Genomic DNA, 18,070 nt, shown 5'->3' with positions numbered 1-18,070 from the left:
ATGAATTTAACCTCAAAGTCTGACAAATTAATGGACAATGAACCAGTAAATCACCTTGTGTTCGCTTATTATGTCAGAACAAGACGCAGAAAATTAACTAATTTGAAAAACTATAGCCCATTAATATAATTAATGACCCATAATTTAGTTGCTTCACTTTGAATAGTAATTTCTAAACTTTCTATTTTGCATTTGATTATTGTAATCATAAAGTCCGCAGCTTATCATTTGGCCATGAATGCATTCGTTCTGACCAAATTAAATAAACTGTCAATTAAGTGCTATTTAACTTACAATTTCTGACTTACTTTTTGAAGAATAAATTCAAAATTAAAAATAAATAATGGACTGGGGTATACCAGATTTCTTGACATAGTATTACAGCTGATTAAAAAGATGTATGGCTCAATTGCCAGTCTATTTCCTTTGCAATTTCCTTCTTAACTAAATATAATGTATCCCTAAATGGCAATGTATCTAGAAAGTAGGATATGGATAACAAGGAAGCTCATATCTGACAGAACAATGCCGGAAAAATTAGAGTGAAACCAAAAAGGGAAATCTGGCAAGCAAAGAGAAGGAAAATATATTGCCGAAAAAAGCAAAGAAAATCCAAGCACATAAGGAGTAAGAAGATAACCAAGGAAAGAGTAGGGCATTTTAAAGATCATGAAGGTTACTATTGGTGTGAATAGTTTGGGTCTGTCTTCATTAAAATGGTGATGATGACTATATTGTATTCAAAGAAACTGAGAAATATAAGATGAGATAAACATAGTAAAAGAGAAAGTATTAAGAGATTAGCATTTATAACCAAACTTGCATCCTACTGAACAAGCTGAAGGATTTAAATTGAGTTTGGACAAAGCACTCCTCTGCAAATAAGACTTTGAACATCTAGACTTACCAATGGTCATTTCTAGTGGGCCTTAACCATTGAGCACCCCAGGTCTCCTGGGACATAAGAAAGATTGTCACCTTCAATGAGTTGATCATGATTCTTAAGAGACTCAGTTATGTGGAGATGACAAATAGGTTGTTCTTCCTATGTTAGATAAGCTAGAGAGATATTTCATATAAATGTTGATAATTATGAGCGGTTTCGATCAAATAAATAAAGAGAAACTGTCATTATCAATGGGTGAGTCAGCAAATAGAGGTCACAGATTAATGCTTGAGGAAAATTAGCAAATTTTATTTTCAGAGCTGTTAATAATTATCTGGAATGTCCTGCTTGAAGAGGTGAACAAAAAAAACATCAGAGTTAACTTTCAAGATAATTGCTGAACAATTGAACAATGAAGGGTAACTAATTGAGTTGATCTTTCAATTTGCTGCCAGCAAAATTCTAGGTGCGTCATTTTGCAATATTCTGCAAACCACAAGGATTTCCCTCTCCCTTCCCAAAGGAAAAAGCTAAACACTTAAACTATAAACTTAGATGGCAACAACGGAAAACCACAGACCATCTCCTGTATTACCATGTTTTTCTTTCTAACTGTGTTTTACACTAATGTTTTTTGGATAGTATTTTAATTTTTACTGTCCTGCAGAATGTTATGTGTAATTTATGAGTAATTTATATTTGTGCGTGTTTGTCTGAATCTATGTGCCTATGATGCTGCTACAAACAAGATTTTCATTACCTGTATATTACCTCGCTTGTGCACATCATAATAAATTGGATTTGATTTGATTTGATTTAACTGTTTCTTTTTTCACAGATGCTGTCTAAATATTTCTAACATTATCTCTGTTTATTTGAAACCTTTATCTCTGGAGGAATAGCAGCTGCTGCTTGGGTACATCACCAGCTTCAATTACACATCATCTTGGAAATAAATCACTGTACTTTGTAATACATTAGCACCGTCAAAGTGTATTACCACACAATCTGTAACAGTTCCTGAAACAGATAATGCCATCTTCAAGTGCAACAAATACCTTGCTTTCCAGTGGCACTTCACATCCATAAACCAGGTGCCATTCTCGAGGGCAGCATTTTAACAAAGGCTCTTTGATCCCAAAGATTAAGTTTCTTTTTCCATAGATGCTGCCTGACTTGCTCAGTGCTGCCAGCATTTTAGTTTTATTTCAGATTTGTAGTATCTACAGGACTTTTTTTTAATTTCCCTAGATTTAACTACATTATTTGAAAGGGTTCATGTCTGTTAACATTTATCATTCTAACTAATTGAATTCTCATTTCCATTCTTCCAACAATATTTCTTGATCTGCTGAACTACATTTTCTAATTAGCAGCTTTCAACTTGCAAGACACAGCTTCTTACCAATTAAGTAAAAAGATTCCTCTATTTATTACAATGCAACATTAATACAAATATGTTCCTACCATTTTAAATTAGCAACTTCAAATCATTAGCTCCCTTGACTTGCCTCTCAGAGTTCTGGTTAATTTTCATGGTATTGTTCCAAGGCAGTCGGAGACTTTAAAACAGCAATTTATTGGCAAGTAGTATATTCAGTAGCTGGGACTGGTTAGACTGGAGACAACACATAAACAATTGCCTCAAGCTCTGGCAATATGTGGATCACTATCAGATGCAGCATTATTTGGAGGTATCCTAGGTAGGAGTACCATTCAGAAACTTGAAGAACATTAGCGTTCATCCCATGAGTCACAGGATAGGGTTTGGGGACACTCAAAAAAGATATTCAGGATCCAAACATGTGTGGCACTGCAAAATTGGAATGAGGGCTGTGAATTCTAAGATAATGGAAAGAGGGGCCATGCAAATACCTTTTTAAAGTTGTCAGGATTTAGAGGATGGTTGTATAATAGGGACAGGGGTCCAGCACTCCAGGCTATCCTTCGTACATTTGAAACATCAGTTCTTCCTCTCTACATTTCAGCTGTTAACCCTCCCCTATTCATCGTTGGGCATCATTTACTTTCTGTCCTAGTCTTCTAATTCTAAAGCTGAGCTACTATTTGTGAAGTTGTTGACATTCACTATTCATGAAACATCAACTTATATTAGCAGGTCCAAGCCTCTGAACAGTTTCATATTCCAGGTTACCTCCAATATTGCTGGCTCTGAGAGTGATCCACATATTACCAGAGCATGGAGGTAATTGCATCTGTGCAGTCTTTATCTTTTCACTGTCTTGTGGCATTTATATGTAATTTATGTTTTCATGTGCATCTATGTATCTGTGATGCTGCTGCAAACAAGAACTTCATTGTACCTGTACCTCACCATACATGTACAAATGGCAATAAACTCGACTTGACTTTAGTTTAGTTTAGTTTAGAGATACAGCGCGGAAACAGGCCCTTCGGCCCACCGAGTCCGCACCGACCAGCGATCCCCGCACTTTAACACTACCCCACACACACTAGGGACAATTTTACATTTACACCAAGCCAATTAACCTACATACCTGCATGTCTTTGGAGTGACTTTAGAGCCAAGAGCCTGGAGCTGCTTCCTCATGGTTTCTCAAGAGGCTGTGGAATTGTATTGGGTGATTTGTGAGACCACACTGAAGGCAACCCTTCCAGCATAACAAATAACACAAATAGCAGGGGTAACCCATAACGGTCTTTAACAGTAATTTTCTTTACTTCATTTGAAGGCAGAACTGGAATTCACCAGTACCATTCTTGAAATATCAAACTTGCAAGTCTGAAACATGAAAGGCAATGAATATTTCAAGCTGCCACTTACGCCAGCTGTTCTTTTATAATTATGAAGTTATTACCTTTAAAACTGATATTTTAGACTTAAAGTTGTAATCTTGGAATCGACCCCATGATATTTTATACAAATTTGCTCAATTTATGAAAAAAGAAAATCAAACTGAGAATTGGCAAGAAAGGAAGGAAGGAAGAAAACTAATTGAAGACTGAAAATGATCTCTTCTTAAGGTCTGAATTTATGACACTGACACGAAGATCTAAATTCAACTCACCAGGTGAAATACCAGTGTAGATATCGGTGAACCTGGGGTCTCTGTCTTGTGAAAACAATGGGTCCGTTTTGTCCATTGATTTCCCGTGCTCTTGAACACCAGCAGATACAGATGAAACAGGGACCTATTAAACAAAAAATGACATCAGCCATATTATACCATCATTTCTTTCCAGAATACAGGTTTTGATTTAACAAGATATAATATTCCTTTTAAAAAAAAATTGTAATCTCATGCAACTTTGGAAAAATTAATCAACTGGTGTCATGGGCTCGGTTTCGAAGCATTGCTTATAAGCATGTGATACATTACCTGTGAAGGGTCATAGGAAGGTAGACCTTCCCGAGGACCAACTTCCAGCTCAGCTTGTTGTTGTTGCTGAAGTTGCCTGTAACAAATCATGGCAGCACTTAATTAAATAAATTTCATACTTTAAAATGCAGAGCTGGTTCCCAACTGATTACAATGCCGAAACCAAAACTATTTCAAGCCAAAACGTAACTTCTAAATGATTACAGATTTCTCGAGTATGAGCTGCAACAATAATTATACCGAATCAAAATATAAAATTCCACATTTATTCCTGTGTATTTTATTTTGAATTCTCAACAGGTACTGTATGTGAAGATCTATTGCATTTGTTACAATTGTCCTTTTTTATTAAACTTCAGAATCTTGCAAATATCACTTGGATTGCAGAGAATTGATAAGAAAACTGTTCATAAAAAAATCAACATCTAATACACCTCATATTAATGATTGTATTAATCATTCACAGGATGGGTGAGCCTATCCTGAATTTCCATCGAAGAAAAAGGTTGTGGATTGTTGGAGATTAACAATAATTTGAAGAAATTCCTACAAAGTCTTAAACAAACAGCATCGTGAGGACAGCACAGTGGCATAACTAGTAGCTGCCTCGAAGCTTATCGATCCAGCTGAGTATGGATTAGTAGGGCAAATGGCTAATGTAAATTACCCCTACCGAGTAGGTGCGAGGGAAAATTGAAGAGGTCTTAGGGAGAATAAAATGAGATCTATGGAAATGGTTGGAATGAACTCAGTGGGCCAAACACTCAATGACTCTGACTCTGAAGAAGGGTCTCGACCCGAAACGTCACCCATTCCTTCTCTCCCGAGATGCTGCCTGACCTGCTGAGTTACGCAGCATTTTGTGAATAAATCGATTTGTACCAGCATCTGCAGTTATTTTCTTATACTCAATGACTCTATCGCTTTGCTTTCCTTATGACAGGAGAGAATGGAAGGACAAGAGGCAATGCAGAATCATAACGGTTGGTTAGTGAATGCCTTCTCAGAAATTTCACATATCAGTATATATATTTTACAATTACATGGAAATCTATGCTTTATTCTAAACTGTATTTGTGGCAGTATTTTAAATACATGCTATGTTTAAAATATGTATTTGTTGAATGGGGCATTTCAGTTTTCTTGCACATTGGTGGAGTATTTGAGGGTTTTTTTCTCCCCTTTGATCACCTTTAGTAAAGCTTTTAGATATAAACTTGCTTCACAAAATACTGCAGCAAATAATGTATTACAAATGCCCTGACAATTCATTCTTATTCCCCATTCACATTTGAAATTCAACCATCCACAATAGTATCTCAACTTTAATTACCAAGTTGCCTTTCTACTCTTCTAATTTTTGTATTTTCTGCTCCCTGCTGAAGGTCAAATTAATCCTTAAATTTCTACCTCCTTTGTATGTCCATCTGTAGAACACCCAAGTTTACATCAGAAATTATGCCTTGGTGCATCTTGTGTTTGTAGTCAGTGAAACCTAAAAACGGCAGATGCTGGAAATCTGAAGTAAAAGAGAAATGCTTGAGATGCTCTACAGGTTGCTGGAGAAGGAGATCACTGATCTCCACAGCTGGTCTGGCCCATATTATTTGGCAATTGTCTCTCTGTGGATACAGTACACCTCACCCATCCACCTTCACATCTCACCTATCCATCTTTACCATTAATGCTGACAATGCAGTTAACAATATCATTAAGCTTGCTCTCTTTTATATGCACCATGAATTTTCCACCAGTTCTAATCACCTCTGTGACATCTTCTGCCACTTGTATTGTTAATTTAAAATGCACAAGCTGGCCGAGGCAGTATACTGTATTTAACTGACACTGCTCATGAAATTGGACTTCCGACAGAGGTGTTAAAGGTTAGAGTTATCTGTATTCAGCACAAATTTAGTGCACTGCCTGTCATGGATTGAATAGACTTAATTTCTCAGGGGCAAGCCAATTAACCCCAAGATTCAAAGAGTGTAGCTCAGCCAAAGAAAGATCATCTTGACAGAGAGAAAAGGGAAACGTGCAATGGTATTAGAAATTTGAACTATATGTGACTTCAGACCCCAGCTTTGTGGTTGATTCGTAGATGCTCTCTGAAACAGTTTATTATGATCACACTCTGTGTTGAACTGGAGAGGTTCATCATAGAAGTAGTAAAATACAGCCAAAGCAAGAGGTGATATCATATTTAAGGTGCATCTTAAAGGAAAATAGGTGGAGGTGTGAGGAAGTTGAAGGGAGGGGATTGAAAAGCCTGTGGTGTGGACAGCTGAGCACAAGGCAGCTAATGGAGGGACAAAGTACACAAGATCCCAGAATTGGAGAAGTACAGAATCCTTGGTAGGCAAACATTAAAGGCATAGGGTGAAGGAAGGTCAAGGAGGGAACTTAGAATAGTAGTCTGAATTTTAAAGTTGAATCATGGTTGGTTTGTGAGCCTATTTAGTTCACCAAGCACACAGGGTGAAAAGGTGCTCAGGATTCTATGAATTAGGATACAAGCAGCAAAAGGTTGGGTGAGCTCAGAGTGAGGTATGGTGCAAGGTAGTAAAGAAACGAGACAGCCCAGTCTGTGACCTCAAAAGCATGAGTAAGGCTTTCAGATAGTCTGGAGCAAAGGCAAAAGCAAGCAATTTAGAGAATTGATCAAATCTTTTAACTATTGAAGTTTGCCACCTGGAGAGCGCAGAGCATTATAAAACCAGAATGAGCTCAAACCCAGAGGTCTGAGGTGTGGCTTAATGTGGCTTCAATTGCTACATGACTAACAGACCCTTGAAGAGACAATGCTGAGACCCTAATAAAAAATAAAATGGAGTATGGATAGCATGTTACAAACAAGCACTCCACATCCCAAACTAGGATGAGTGAGGGATAATTGCTCTCAGGAGAGTAAATCTGCTATTGAACCTGATCTGGCCTACATGTGACTCCAAACCCCACCCTATGTGGTCGACTCTTAAAAGCCCCTAAAAATGATCTATTATCACATTCAAGCAAAGTTGAACTGCAGAGCTTCAAGCAAGCACCTACTACCATTAATTCAAGAGTAATTAGGATGGCAATAAATGCTGGTCTCGCCAGCAAGTTCCACAAAAATGAACAAATAAAAAGTCTCCGAGCTGTTTACTTCAAAACTACGTTGACGTCAAATATAAATACATTTAACATTTCATGCCTGACACAACATCAATGAAACATGGAGGCTACTGCACATATTTGAAATGTCAATCTGTCTGATGGGTTGTTGAACTTTTCAGATTTTACACGTACGAGTCAGAAAGTCATCTGCAATCAATTAAAATAACCCTATCATACTGCTATCATGAAAATGGTACCTCATGCAACAGGGAGGAATGCTAACAGCTAGATGCAGGAAGATTGTTCCCGATGTTGGGGAAGTCCAGAACAAGGGGTCACAGTTTAAGGATAAGAGGGAAGTCTTTTAGGACCGAGATGAGAAAGTTTTTTTTCACACAGAGTGGTGAATCTGTGGAATTCTCTGCCACAGAAGGTAGTTGAGGCCAGTTCATTGGCTATATTTAAGAGGGAGTTAGATGTGGCCCTTGTGGCTAAAGGGATCAGGGGGTATGGAGAGAAGGCAGGTACGGGATACTGAGTTGGATGATCAGCCATGATCATATTGAATGGCGGTGCAGGCTCGAAGGGCTGAATGGCCTACTCCTGCACCTATTTTCTATGTTTCTATTCTGTCAAAATGCTCCAACGTGCAAGCAGCAATGACCATTGTTGGTTAAACCTGGAGAGCAGGTTTAGGAGGCTGGGGCCAACGTACTGCTGTTTACTCCAATGATTTAAATAAATAATATTGTCAATGGATATTTTAAGCACATTGTTAATTTGTGACTGTTTTGATCGAGCACATAACCATCAGGTCATGGAGGAACGCAATTTCTTTTGTGATGTACAAAATGAGTTAATTCGCTTATCTTGTCAACATAGATTGCAAGATGGATAAATATTAGTGGAATTATTATAATTTACTCCACATGAAACATACTTTTTAAATTAGGATGAGAGATACTGTCTATAACCCAAATATGTTATTCAGTTCTGACGCTGGGCTTTTGATCAGAAACATTAACTTTGTTTCTCCGTCCACTGATGCTATCTGACCTGCTGAACGTTCCCAGCATTTTCTATTTCTATTTCAGATTGCCATAGTTTTTTTTCATTTTCTTTCATCATGATATTTATGGATTTCTCTTGCCAAGGCTCACCCACTACCATATTCAAAATGCAGGCAAATTATCAGTAAAAGACATATTTGCTGTGAATGATTGCAGCAATTAGGAATTTTAACCTGGCCACATAATTTCATTGCAATAAAGCAGTAAGGAGGATCAAGAATGTTGCAATGATAGGTCAGCATATTCAATTTGTCATAAATCATAATAATGTTGTTTTATTATATGGCACATTCAAACATCAGGCATGCAGCTCATGACTGGGCTCTTAAAATTCAGGTTAGTGTCTTGAGTTATTGAGATATCATTCTAATTACAGAGAAGGGGTAATGGACTGCACATTTTAAAATACATTAAATTAACCTGTTGGAGTTCAAAGCCTAGTTATAACTCCCGTGATAAATACCATTCTCAAAAGACAAAAGAAGTAACAATATCCTTTTGCACACAATAAAAGATGATTTGGATGATTATTATTCCCCAAGTCATGCATTCTGCAAGCTAAATAGAAAATTAATAGAAATTTATACCCATAACAATATTCCTTTCGAGTATATCATTGATCTATTGCATGAGAAGACAATCGAAATTCACAATTATTTTGAGCAAATAGGGTGTGAAAAATATTCTTATACAAGACAGGTTGGTTAAACTTGATTAAAGATATATATATCTTCTCTCCTATTTTGACTTTATTTGTTTTTTTTGTTATATAAATATATAAAAAAACAAAAAAAGTCAAAATGGGAGAGAAGAACCACTGTCAACTTCAAGAAATACCATGAATAGAATATCACAAGCCAAAGTCTGGAGGCATGGATCCATTGCATATAAATGGGGTAGTTTGACTTGGATGATGTTGAGCTTCTTTAGAATTATTGATGCTGCATTCAACCGGGCATGTGGAGAGTATTCCACTGCACGCCTGATTTGTGCAGATGATGGAAAAACCTCCATGTCAGGAGTCTCTCACCACAGGGTATCCAACAGCGAACATGCTCTGGCAGCCACAGTACTTACATGGCTATGAGATTTCTGGAGAATGATGACTCCCATAATGTTAGTGAGACTGGGTGGAGTCCATGGTAACATCATGAAATATCAAAAGCAGCTGGTTGGACCCTCGTGTTAGAACATTTCATTGATTGGCACTGTTGTGGCTGTAACATTACTTGCCCATGTTCGCAGCCCATGGCTGCACACTTTCCAGGTCAATAGACAATAGACAATAGGTGCAGGAGTAGGCCATTCAGCCCTTCGAGCCAGCACCGCCATTCAATGCGATCATGGCTGATCACTCTCAATCAGTACCCCGTTCCTGCCTTCTCCCCATACCCCCTCACTCCGCTATCCTTAAGAGCTCTATCCAGCTCTCTCTTGAAAGCATCCAACGAACTGGCCTCCACTGCCTTCTGAGGCAGAGAATTCCACACCTTCACCACTCTCTGACTGAAAAAGTTCTTCCTCATCTCCGTTCTAAATGGCCTACCCCTTATTCTTAAACTGTGGCCCCTTGTTCTGGACTCCCCCAACATTGGGAACATGTTTCCTGCCTCTAATGTGTCCAATCCCCTAATTATCTTATACGTTTCAATAAGATCCCCCCTCATCCTTCTAAATTCCAGTGTATACAAGCCTAATTGCTCCAGCCTTTCAACATACGACAGTCCCGCCATTCCGGGAATCAACCTAGTGAACCTACGCTGCACGCCCTCAATAGCAAGAATATCCTTCCTCAAATTTGGAGAACAAAACTGCACACAGTACTCCAGGTGCGGTCTCACCAGGGCCCGGTACAACTGTAGAAGGACCTCTTTGCTCCTATACTCAACTCCTCTTGTTACGAAGGCCAATATTCCATTGGCTTTCTTCACTGCCTGCTGTACCTGCATGCTTCCTTTCAGTGACTGATGCACTAGGACACCCAGATCTCGTTGAACATCCCCTCTTCCTAACTTGACACCATTCAGATAATAATCTGCCTTTCTATTCTTACTTCCAAAGTGAATAACCTCACACTTATCTACATTAAACTGCATCTGCCATGTATCCGCCCACTCACACAACCTGTCCAAGTCACCCTGCAGCCTTATTGCATCTTCCTCACAATTCACACTACCCCCAGCTTAGTATCATCTGCAAATTTGCTAATGGTACTTTTAATCCCTTCATCTAAGTCATTAATGTATATCGTAAATAGCTGGGGTCCCAGCACCGAACCTTGCGGTACCCCACTGGTCACTGCCTGCCATTCCGAAAGGGACCCATTTATCCCCACTCTTTGCTTTCTGTCTGTCAACCAATTTTCTATCCATGTCAGTACCCTACCCCCAATACCATGTGCTCTAATTTTGCCCACTAATCTCCTATGTGGGACCTTGTCGAAGGCTTTCTGAAAGTCGAGGTACACCACATCCACTGACTCTCCCCTGTCAATTTTCCTAGTTACATCCTCAAAAAATTCCAGTAGATTTGTCAAGCATGATTTCCCCTTCGTAAATCCATGCTGACTCGGAATGATCCTGTTACTGCTATCCAAATGCTCAGCAATTTCGTCTTTTATAATTGACTCCAGCATCTTCCCCACCACTGATGTCAGACTAACTGGTCTATAATTACCCGTTTTCTCTCTCCCTCCTTTCTTAAAAAGTGGGATAACATTTGCTATCCTCCAATCTACAGGAACTGATCCTGAATCTATAGAACATTGAAAAATGATCTCCAATGCTTCCACTATTTCTAGAACCACCTCCTTAAGTACCCTGGGATGCAGACCATCGGGCCCTGGGGATTTATCAGCCTTCAGTCCCATCAGTCTACCCAAAACCATTTCCTGCCTAATGTGGATTTCCTTCAGTTCCTCCATCACCCTAGGTTCTCCGGCCCCTAGAACATTTGGGAGATTGTGTGTATCCTCCTCAGTAAACACAGATCCAAAGTAACGGTTTAACTCGTCTGCCATTTCTTTGTTCCCCATAATAAATTCCCCTGCTTCTGTCTTCAAGGGACCCACATTTGCCTTGACTATTTTTTTCCTCTTCACGTACCTAAAAAAACTTTTGCGATCCTCCTTTATATTATTGGCTAGTTTATCCTCGTACCTCATCTTTTCTCCCCGTATTGCCTTTTTAGTTAACTTTTGTTGCTCTTTAAAAGAGTCCCAATCCTCTGTCTTCCCACTCTTCTTTGCTATGTTATACTTCCTCTCCTTAATTTTTATGCTGTCCTTGACTTCCCTCGTCAGCCACAGGTGTCTTTTACTCCCCTTAGAGTCTTTCCGCCTCTTTGGGATAAATTGATCCTGCAACCTCTGCATTATTCCCAGGAATACCTGCCATTGCTGTTCTACCGTCTTCCCTGCTAGGGCCTCCTTCCAGTCAATTTTGGCCAGCTCCTGCCTCATGCCTCTGTAATCCCCTTTGCTAAACTGTAATACCGACACTTCCGATTTTCCCTTCTGCCTTTCCATTTGCAGAGTAAAACTTATCATGTTGTGATCACTGCCTCCTAATGGCTCTTTTACCTCTAGTCCCCTTATCAGATCAGGATCATTACACAACACTAAATCCAGAATTGCCTTCTCCCTGGTAGGCTCCAGTACAAGCTGTTCTAAGAATCCATCTCGAAGGCACTCTACAAACTCTCTTTCCTGGGGTCCATTTCCAACCTGATTTTCCCAGTCTACCTGCATGTTGAAATCTCCCATAACCACCGTAGCATTACATTTGTGACACGCCAATTTTATCTCCTGATTCAACTTGCACCCTATGTCGAGGCTACTGTTTGGGGGCCTATAGATAACTCCCATTAGGGTCTTTTTACCTTTACAATTCCTCATTTCTATCCAGACTGATTCAACATCTCCTGATTCTATGTCCAGGTCTTGTTGCATGCAGACCTGGACAAGTTCATTTCCTGAAGAGCTGCAAATGAAACTGAACATTGTGCAACTATGACTGGACATCTTCATTTCTGACCTTTTCATGCAGTAACTGGTTCACCCCAGCTTCTGAAATGGTCGAGACTGAAACACAACCAGATGGCACCTCATTTTTAGTTTATAAAAATAGAAAATGTTGGAAACATTCAGCAGGTCAGGCAGCATCTGTGAAAAGAGAAATAGTCAATGTTTCAAATCCTTGACCGTTCTGCAGAACTGGAAAGAGAGAAAACAAGTTAGTTTTTGTTGGCCAAGATGGTGGAAACAGGGAAGAGTAGAACAAAAGGATTATCTTTGATAGAGGGGATCAGATCACATTTATTCTTAGATATGTTCGACACTGCTCCGGGCATAACCCTCTGTGTTTCTTGCAGAACCAGGGATAGCAATGGAATACAGATCTGCATTGACACAGACCCTGGTCTGTACTTCTGACATTAACTTGCTCTGTGAAAGCTCACAGAACTGAAACATTATTTGCCGTTTCTACATGCAGTTTCACCAATAAGGACTCCTTCATTCTCCCTTAACAGAAGACTCTAGCTTTCATGCTCTGTAAATTTTGATTTATTGCCCCCTGGCTTGTTCAATAAAGGAAGATGAACCAAATACCTGATGAATAAACCCACCTCATGTGACCACCTTAAACGTGAACCTAACCTGTAATTCACTTTTAACTGGTCCATTTTCCTGCATCACGACTGAGCACATCTTTTATGCACACTTACTTTACATTTGTATTGGTGCAGATTATATATTCAATTTCATCCGAGTAAGGATTCTGGAAAGTAAAACTGCTTGTCCGTATCCATAACCATTCTCTGCTTTTTGTTCGGAAACGGTACATCACTGATAGGACTTGCCCTTTCAATTTCACAACCTTGATGAAAAAATAGAAAGAGTTATTAGATATATGGCATTCATGATTAATGTACATGAAACTAATGGATGATTTATGGTATAGATTTACTATAATAAACTTGATTGTCTTTGCACATGACCTTGGCTAGGCCTCACTTTAAATTCTGTGCACAGATTTGATCTCCTTGCATTCTCTTCCACAGTAAATTTGCTGATGTGGCAAAGCAAGTTAGGAGGAGTAAAAAAGAGGTTGCAAACATATAGGGATAGGTTAAGCAAGTGGACAAAAAATTGTCAGATGGACTGTAACTGGGGACGCATGGTTACCCACTTTGGTAGGAAGAAGGGAAAGGTAGAACGGCTAAAATGGAGTGAATGTTGCTATTCAGAGAGATCCTTGAAGGTATTTGACATGAAATAGCATGCAGATACAGAAAGTAATTGGGTAGGAAAAGGGAATATTGGCCTTTAATAAAAATGAGGCATAAAAATAATACTAAACTAGAAAAACCATTGTTGAGACCGCACCAAGAGCACAGCATAGAGATTTTGTCTCGTTATTTAAGGAGGGGAAGTACTTGCATTAGAAGTTTAGAAGAAGTTTACTAGCCTAATTCCTAGCATAACGGAGTTGTCTTATGATGACATGTTCAGCAGATTGGGCTTATATTCATTGATGTTTAGAAGAATGAGGTGTGATCTTACTGAAATATATCAGGTTCTAAGGGGGCTTGACAAGATAAATGCAGAGAAAATAGTTCCTTTTATGGGTCTTGAACAGGTGGGAATAGCTTCAGGACAAAGAGAGTTTAAGATGGAGTGCAAATTAAAACTCAAATAAAATTGCAGGTGCTGGAATCTGGGGAAAAAAACCAAAATGAAAAAAAACCAAAAAAGCAAAACTCATCTAGTCAAGCAGCACCCGTGGAAAGAAAAACCAGTCAATGTTTCTGGTGAGCGACCCTTGCTCAGAACTGTGGGACAATGGATGGTTTACAGTGTGCAAAGCAGAGCTGGGTGGAGGTCTAAAATAAGAGCATATGAAGGGATAGGTTAAGAAGCTTCGTGCACAGGGATGATCCTAAACTTCCCGATGCAATCCCACTGCTATTCTGACATCTGCCTGCGGCTTCCTCTGTTGACAGGGTGAGGCCAATATAAACGAAATGAAAAACATTTTATCTTCCATCTAGGCACTTTGACACCTGCTGGAATTAAGAATGAATTCTCCAATTGCAGATAAACACTTCTCAGGTTACGCAGCAGAGCATATGGTTGTGGATGCAGTTGGAAGTGTCTATGCTGTGGCACATAAGTCATCATAATTGTATGGAACAGGCACTGTGGGCCAAAGGGCAGTTTCTAGCTTCTGAATGTCTGGATGTATTTGTGCCATTGATCTGATTTGCTGCTGCTTTTTTCAATTCCAAAAACTTTTGAGCTCCCTTTTCAGACATGTAGCTGCCAGACAGACATGTTGGAAGCAGCACCAATGAATAATGAACAACCTGGCAAAGTTGCAAGGCAGGATATCATGTGCGCTGAACTTCAAAATCAGCACGCAACTGACGGAGCTAATCAAAACCACAACCAAGGGAACAAATCAAAGAAAGCTCTGTGAGTCCTGCACATTTAGGAGGGAAGGAGGAAACACCAGGGTGTCAGAGGTTATGGGGAGAATGACCCATTCCTTCTCTCCAGAGATGCTGCCTCCAGCATTTTGTGTCTAGCCATGATTGAATGGTGGAGTAGACTTGATGGGCCGAATGGCCTAACTCTGCTCCTATCATTTATGGCCTTATGACTAAAGACCAAGAACATCTTTCTTCTCAAAGATGGCAGAAAATAATGAGTGAGAGCTGAAATTAAAACAGGAAACTCTAAGTTGCTTTCTAAGGCCAAGGTCAAGTTTACAGGGTCAGTTTATTATTACATGTACCAATTAAGGTACAGTGAAATTCTAATTACCATACAGCCATACTAAAAAAAAGGAGCAAGACACACAACTACATAAAAATCAACCTAAACATTCACCACAGCAGATTCCCCACGTTCTTCACTGTGATGGAAGGCAATAAAGTCCAATCTTTTTTTCCCGTGGTTGGGGCAGTCGAACCATCCGCAATCGGGGCGATCGAAGCTCCCACAGCCAGTGGTCGAAGCCCCCATGTCAGGGCGATCAAAGCTCCTGCGCCGAGGAGATCAAAGCTCCCACGTCAGGTCGATCGAAGCTCCCACGTCAGGTCGATCGAAGCTCCCGCGTCGGGGGAGGTCGAAGCTCCCGTGACTTGGAATTCCCGAAGTCAGTCTCTGACCAGAGACTGCGAGCTTCACGATGTTAAAGTCCGCAGGCAACCGCGGTAGAGCCCCAAAGTCGATCCCAACAGGGATTGCGAGCTCCGTGATGTTAAGTCCGCAGGCTCCGCGGTGGAGCTCCCCTAAGTCGGTCTCCATCAAAGGCCGCCAACTCCTCGATGTTAGGCCGCAGTGCGGCCGGAGATACGATACGGGAAAGAATCGCATCTCCACCAATGTAAGAGATTAGAAAAAGTTTCCCCCAACTCACCCCACCACCCACACATAAAACAAGCTAAAGAACACCAAAAACATACATTTAGCACATACAAACATACAACAAAAGGAAGGGACAGACAGACTGTTGGCGAGGTAGCCATTGCTGGCGCCACCCGGTGGTTTTGATGCCGTCTAAGAGAGAAATCACAACTAAGCCATGTGGAGGAGTGTAAACAGAGGAAGATGAATAGGAGCGATAACTGAGGGGGAGGAAAGCAGATGTGGCTGTGGTAGCGAGTCTGTGTCAAAATGCGGTCGTAGAGCAGGATGGCAGGAGAAATAACAGAGGGGGAGGAAAGATAACAGAGATAAAGGCAACATGCTGAACATAAGAGGCTGAGAGCAGGTGCCAGAAATGGGAAATTAAGGAAAACATGGAAATATTCAACACATCAGGTTCTGTGGAGAGAAAAGCTGACAATATCACAGATGATGAATATATCAACACAGGTCAATTGTCTGGTAAACCTGTTTTCATTTCAGATTTTGTCTTACCAATTTTTACTTTGGATTTCCAGCAGTCTTTATTCAAGTTTTCAATTGCATGCACCTGTAACATTAACTCAGTTTTTCCTCTCACAGAAACATAGAAAATAGGTGCAGGCGGAGGCCATTCGGCCCTTCGAGCCAGCACCGCCATTTATTGTGATCATGGCAGATCGTCCCCAATCAATACCCCGTGCCTGCCTTCTCCCCATATCCCTTGATTCCACTAGCCCCTAGAGCTCTCTCCATTGAGCTACATAGATTGCAAACTGTTTCCATAAATTACTTTCAACTTTAGTTTTCCATCAACTGTTATATTATGTATCTCTCAATTCTGGCGTGTGAATTTTCCTTTCTATAACTGCCCTCATTCAACGCCCTCTATTAATCTCCTCCAATCAGATCAGTTATGATTAACCAACGTTCATTCCTACTGGGCAGCATAAAAGCAATATCTCACAGATTTTCACGTGCTCTCCTTATCCCTTTCCCCCTCTGCCACTTCAAACATAGTTGTTTTCCCAGTTTTCCATTCCTGATGAAAGGTCAATGACTTCAAGAGTCAGAAGTCAAGTGTATTTATTTGTCACATGTCCTGAAACAATAAAATTCTTGCTTGCTGCCACTTTATAGGCACATGAGACTCAACAACAACAAAATATACAGTAAATCAATAATTCGAAGTAAACTAGACCATATTAGTATGCAGAGCTACCAGAGTTCTGCAAAGTCCACAATAGTTTGGTGCTTAGGTAATGTTGTGGTTCGCGTTGTGCAGGCTGGTTGATGAGGGGAACTCCTGAAACCTGGAGGTAACTGGTTCTCTGCCTCTTGGGATGGGAGCAGTGAGAAGAGAGAATGGCCAGGGTGGTGCAGGTTTGAGATATTACCCTTCTTCATGAAGGAGCGCTTCCTGTAGGCCCCTTCAATGGTGGGAAGGTCAGTGATGTTCTCGGCAATGTCCACCAGTTTCTAAAGCCTCCTTCATTCAAAGTTCTGAACCAAACCATGATGCAACCAGTCAATATGCTCTCCACAATATACCTTTGGAAGTTCAATAGAATATTCAGTAAGATGCCGAATCTCCTCAAAATGTTGAGGATGTAAAGCATTAGTGAGTTAGTTTAATGATTGCATCAACGCATTAGGCCTGGTACAGTTTATTAGAGATGTGCATGCCCAGGAACTTGAAACTGTTCACTCTTTCCATACCTGTCCCAGCAATAAAGATGGGTGTGTGGTGTCTCAGCTTTCCCTTCCAAAAGTCAACAATCAGCTCCTTGCTCTTGTTAACATTAAGAGTAATGTCCTGGCACTACTCAAACAGATTTTCGAACTCCCTTCCAAACTCTGACTTGTCATTGCCCATTATTAGTCCAATGACAGTGATATCCTCATCAAATTTTATGATGGCATTTGAGATGTGCCTGGCTACACACACATGGATAGATAAAGTAAAGGTGACTGAGCAAACAGCCCTGTGGTGCCTCTGTGCTGATGGTTAGTGAGGAGGTGTTGTTGCCAATGAATATTGATTGATGTCTGCTGACGGGGTAGTCAAGATGTAGTCCCATAGTGAGGAGCAGAGACCCAGTTCCCTTCGTTTGACAATGAGTTTGGATGGGACAATGATGTTAAATGCTAAACTGTTAACAAAGAACAACAGCCTGACATGCATATTCTTCTTGTCCAAGTGGTCCAGCACAGAGGGGAGAGCCAGCGATATCTCAACTGCTGT

General features: G+C 40.2%; 1 protein-coding gene across 7 annotated transcripts in view; it reads right to left on the bottom strand.

The window, feature by feature from the left end:
- Positions 1-18,070, bottom strand: part of arnt2 (aryl-hydrocarbon receptor nuclear translocator 2) — a 182,135-nt gene that overhangs the window by 63,863 nt on the left and 100,202 nt on the right. For all 7 annotated transcript variants that reach the window (XM_078427361.1, XM_078427363.1, XM_078427357.1 and 4 more), the window contains 3 exons: positions 13,140-13,291; positions 4,249-4,324; positions 3,937-4,060 (listed from right to left, as the gene is read on the bottom strand). In XM_078427361.1, coding sequence (XP_078283487.1) covers positions 3,937-4,060; positions 4,249-4,324; positions 13,140-13,291 — 352 coding nt within the window. The remainder of the gene's footprint in view (positions 1-3,936; positions 4,061-4,248; positions 4,325-13,139; positions 13,292-18,070) is intronic.

Source organism: Rhinoraja longicauda, chromosome 33, assembly GCF_053455715.1.
Source record: "Rhinoraja longicauda isolate Sanriku21f chromosome 33, sRhiLon1.1, whole genome shotgun sequence".
Classification (NCBI taxonomy): Eukaryota; Metazoa; Chordata; class Chondrichthyes; order Rajiformes; family Arhynchobatidae; genus Rhinoraja; species Rhinoraja longicauda.
Note: the sequence above shows the minus strand (reverse complement) of the source record. Positions and strands in the feature narration are given on the sequence as shown.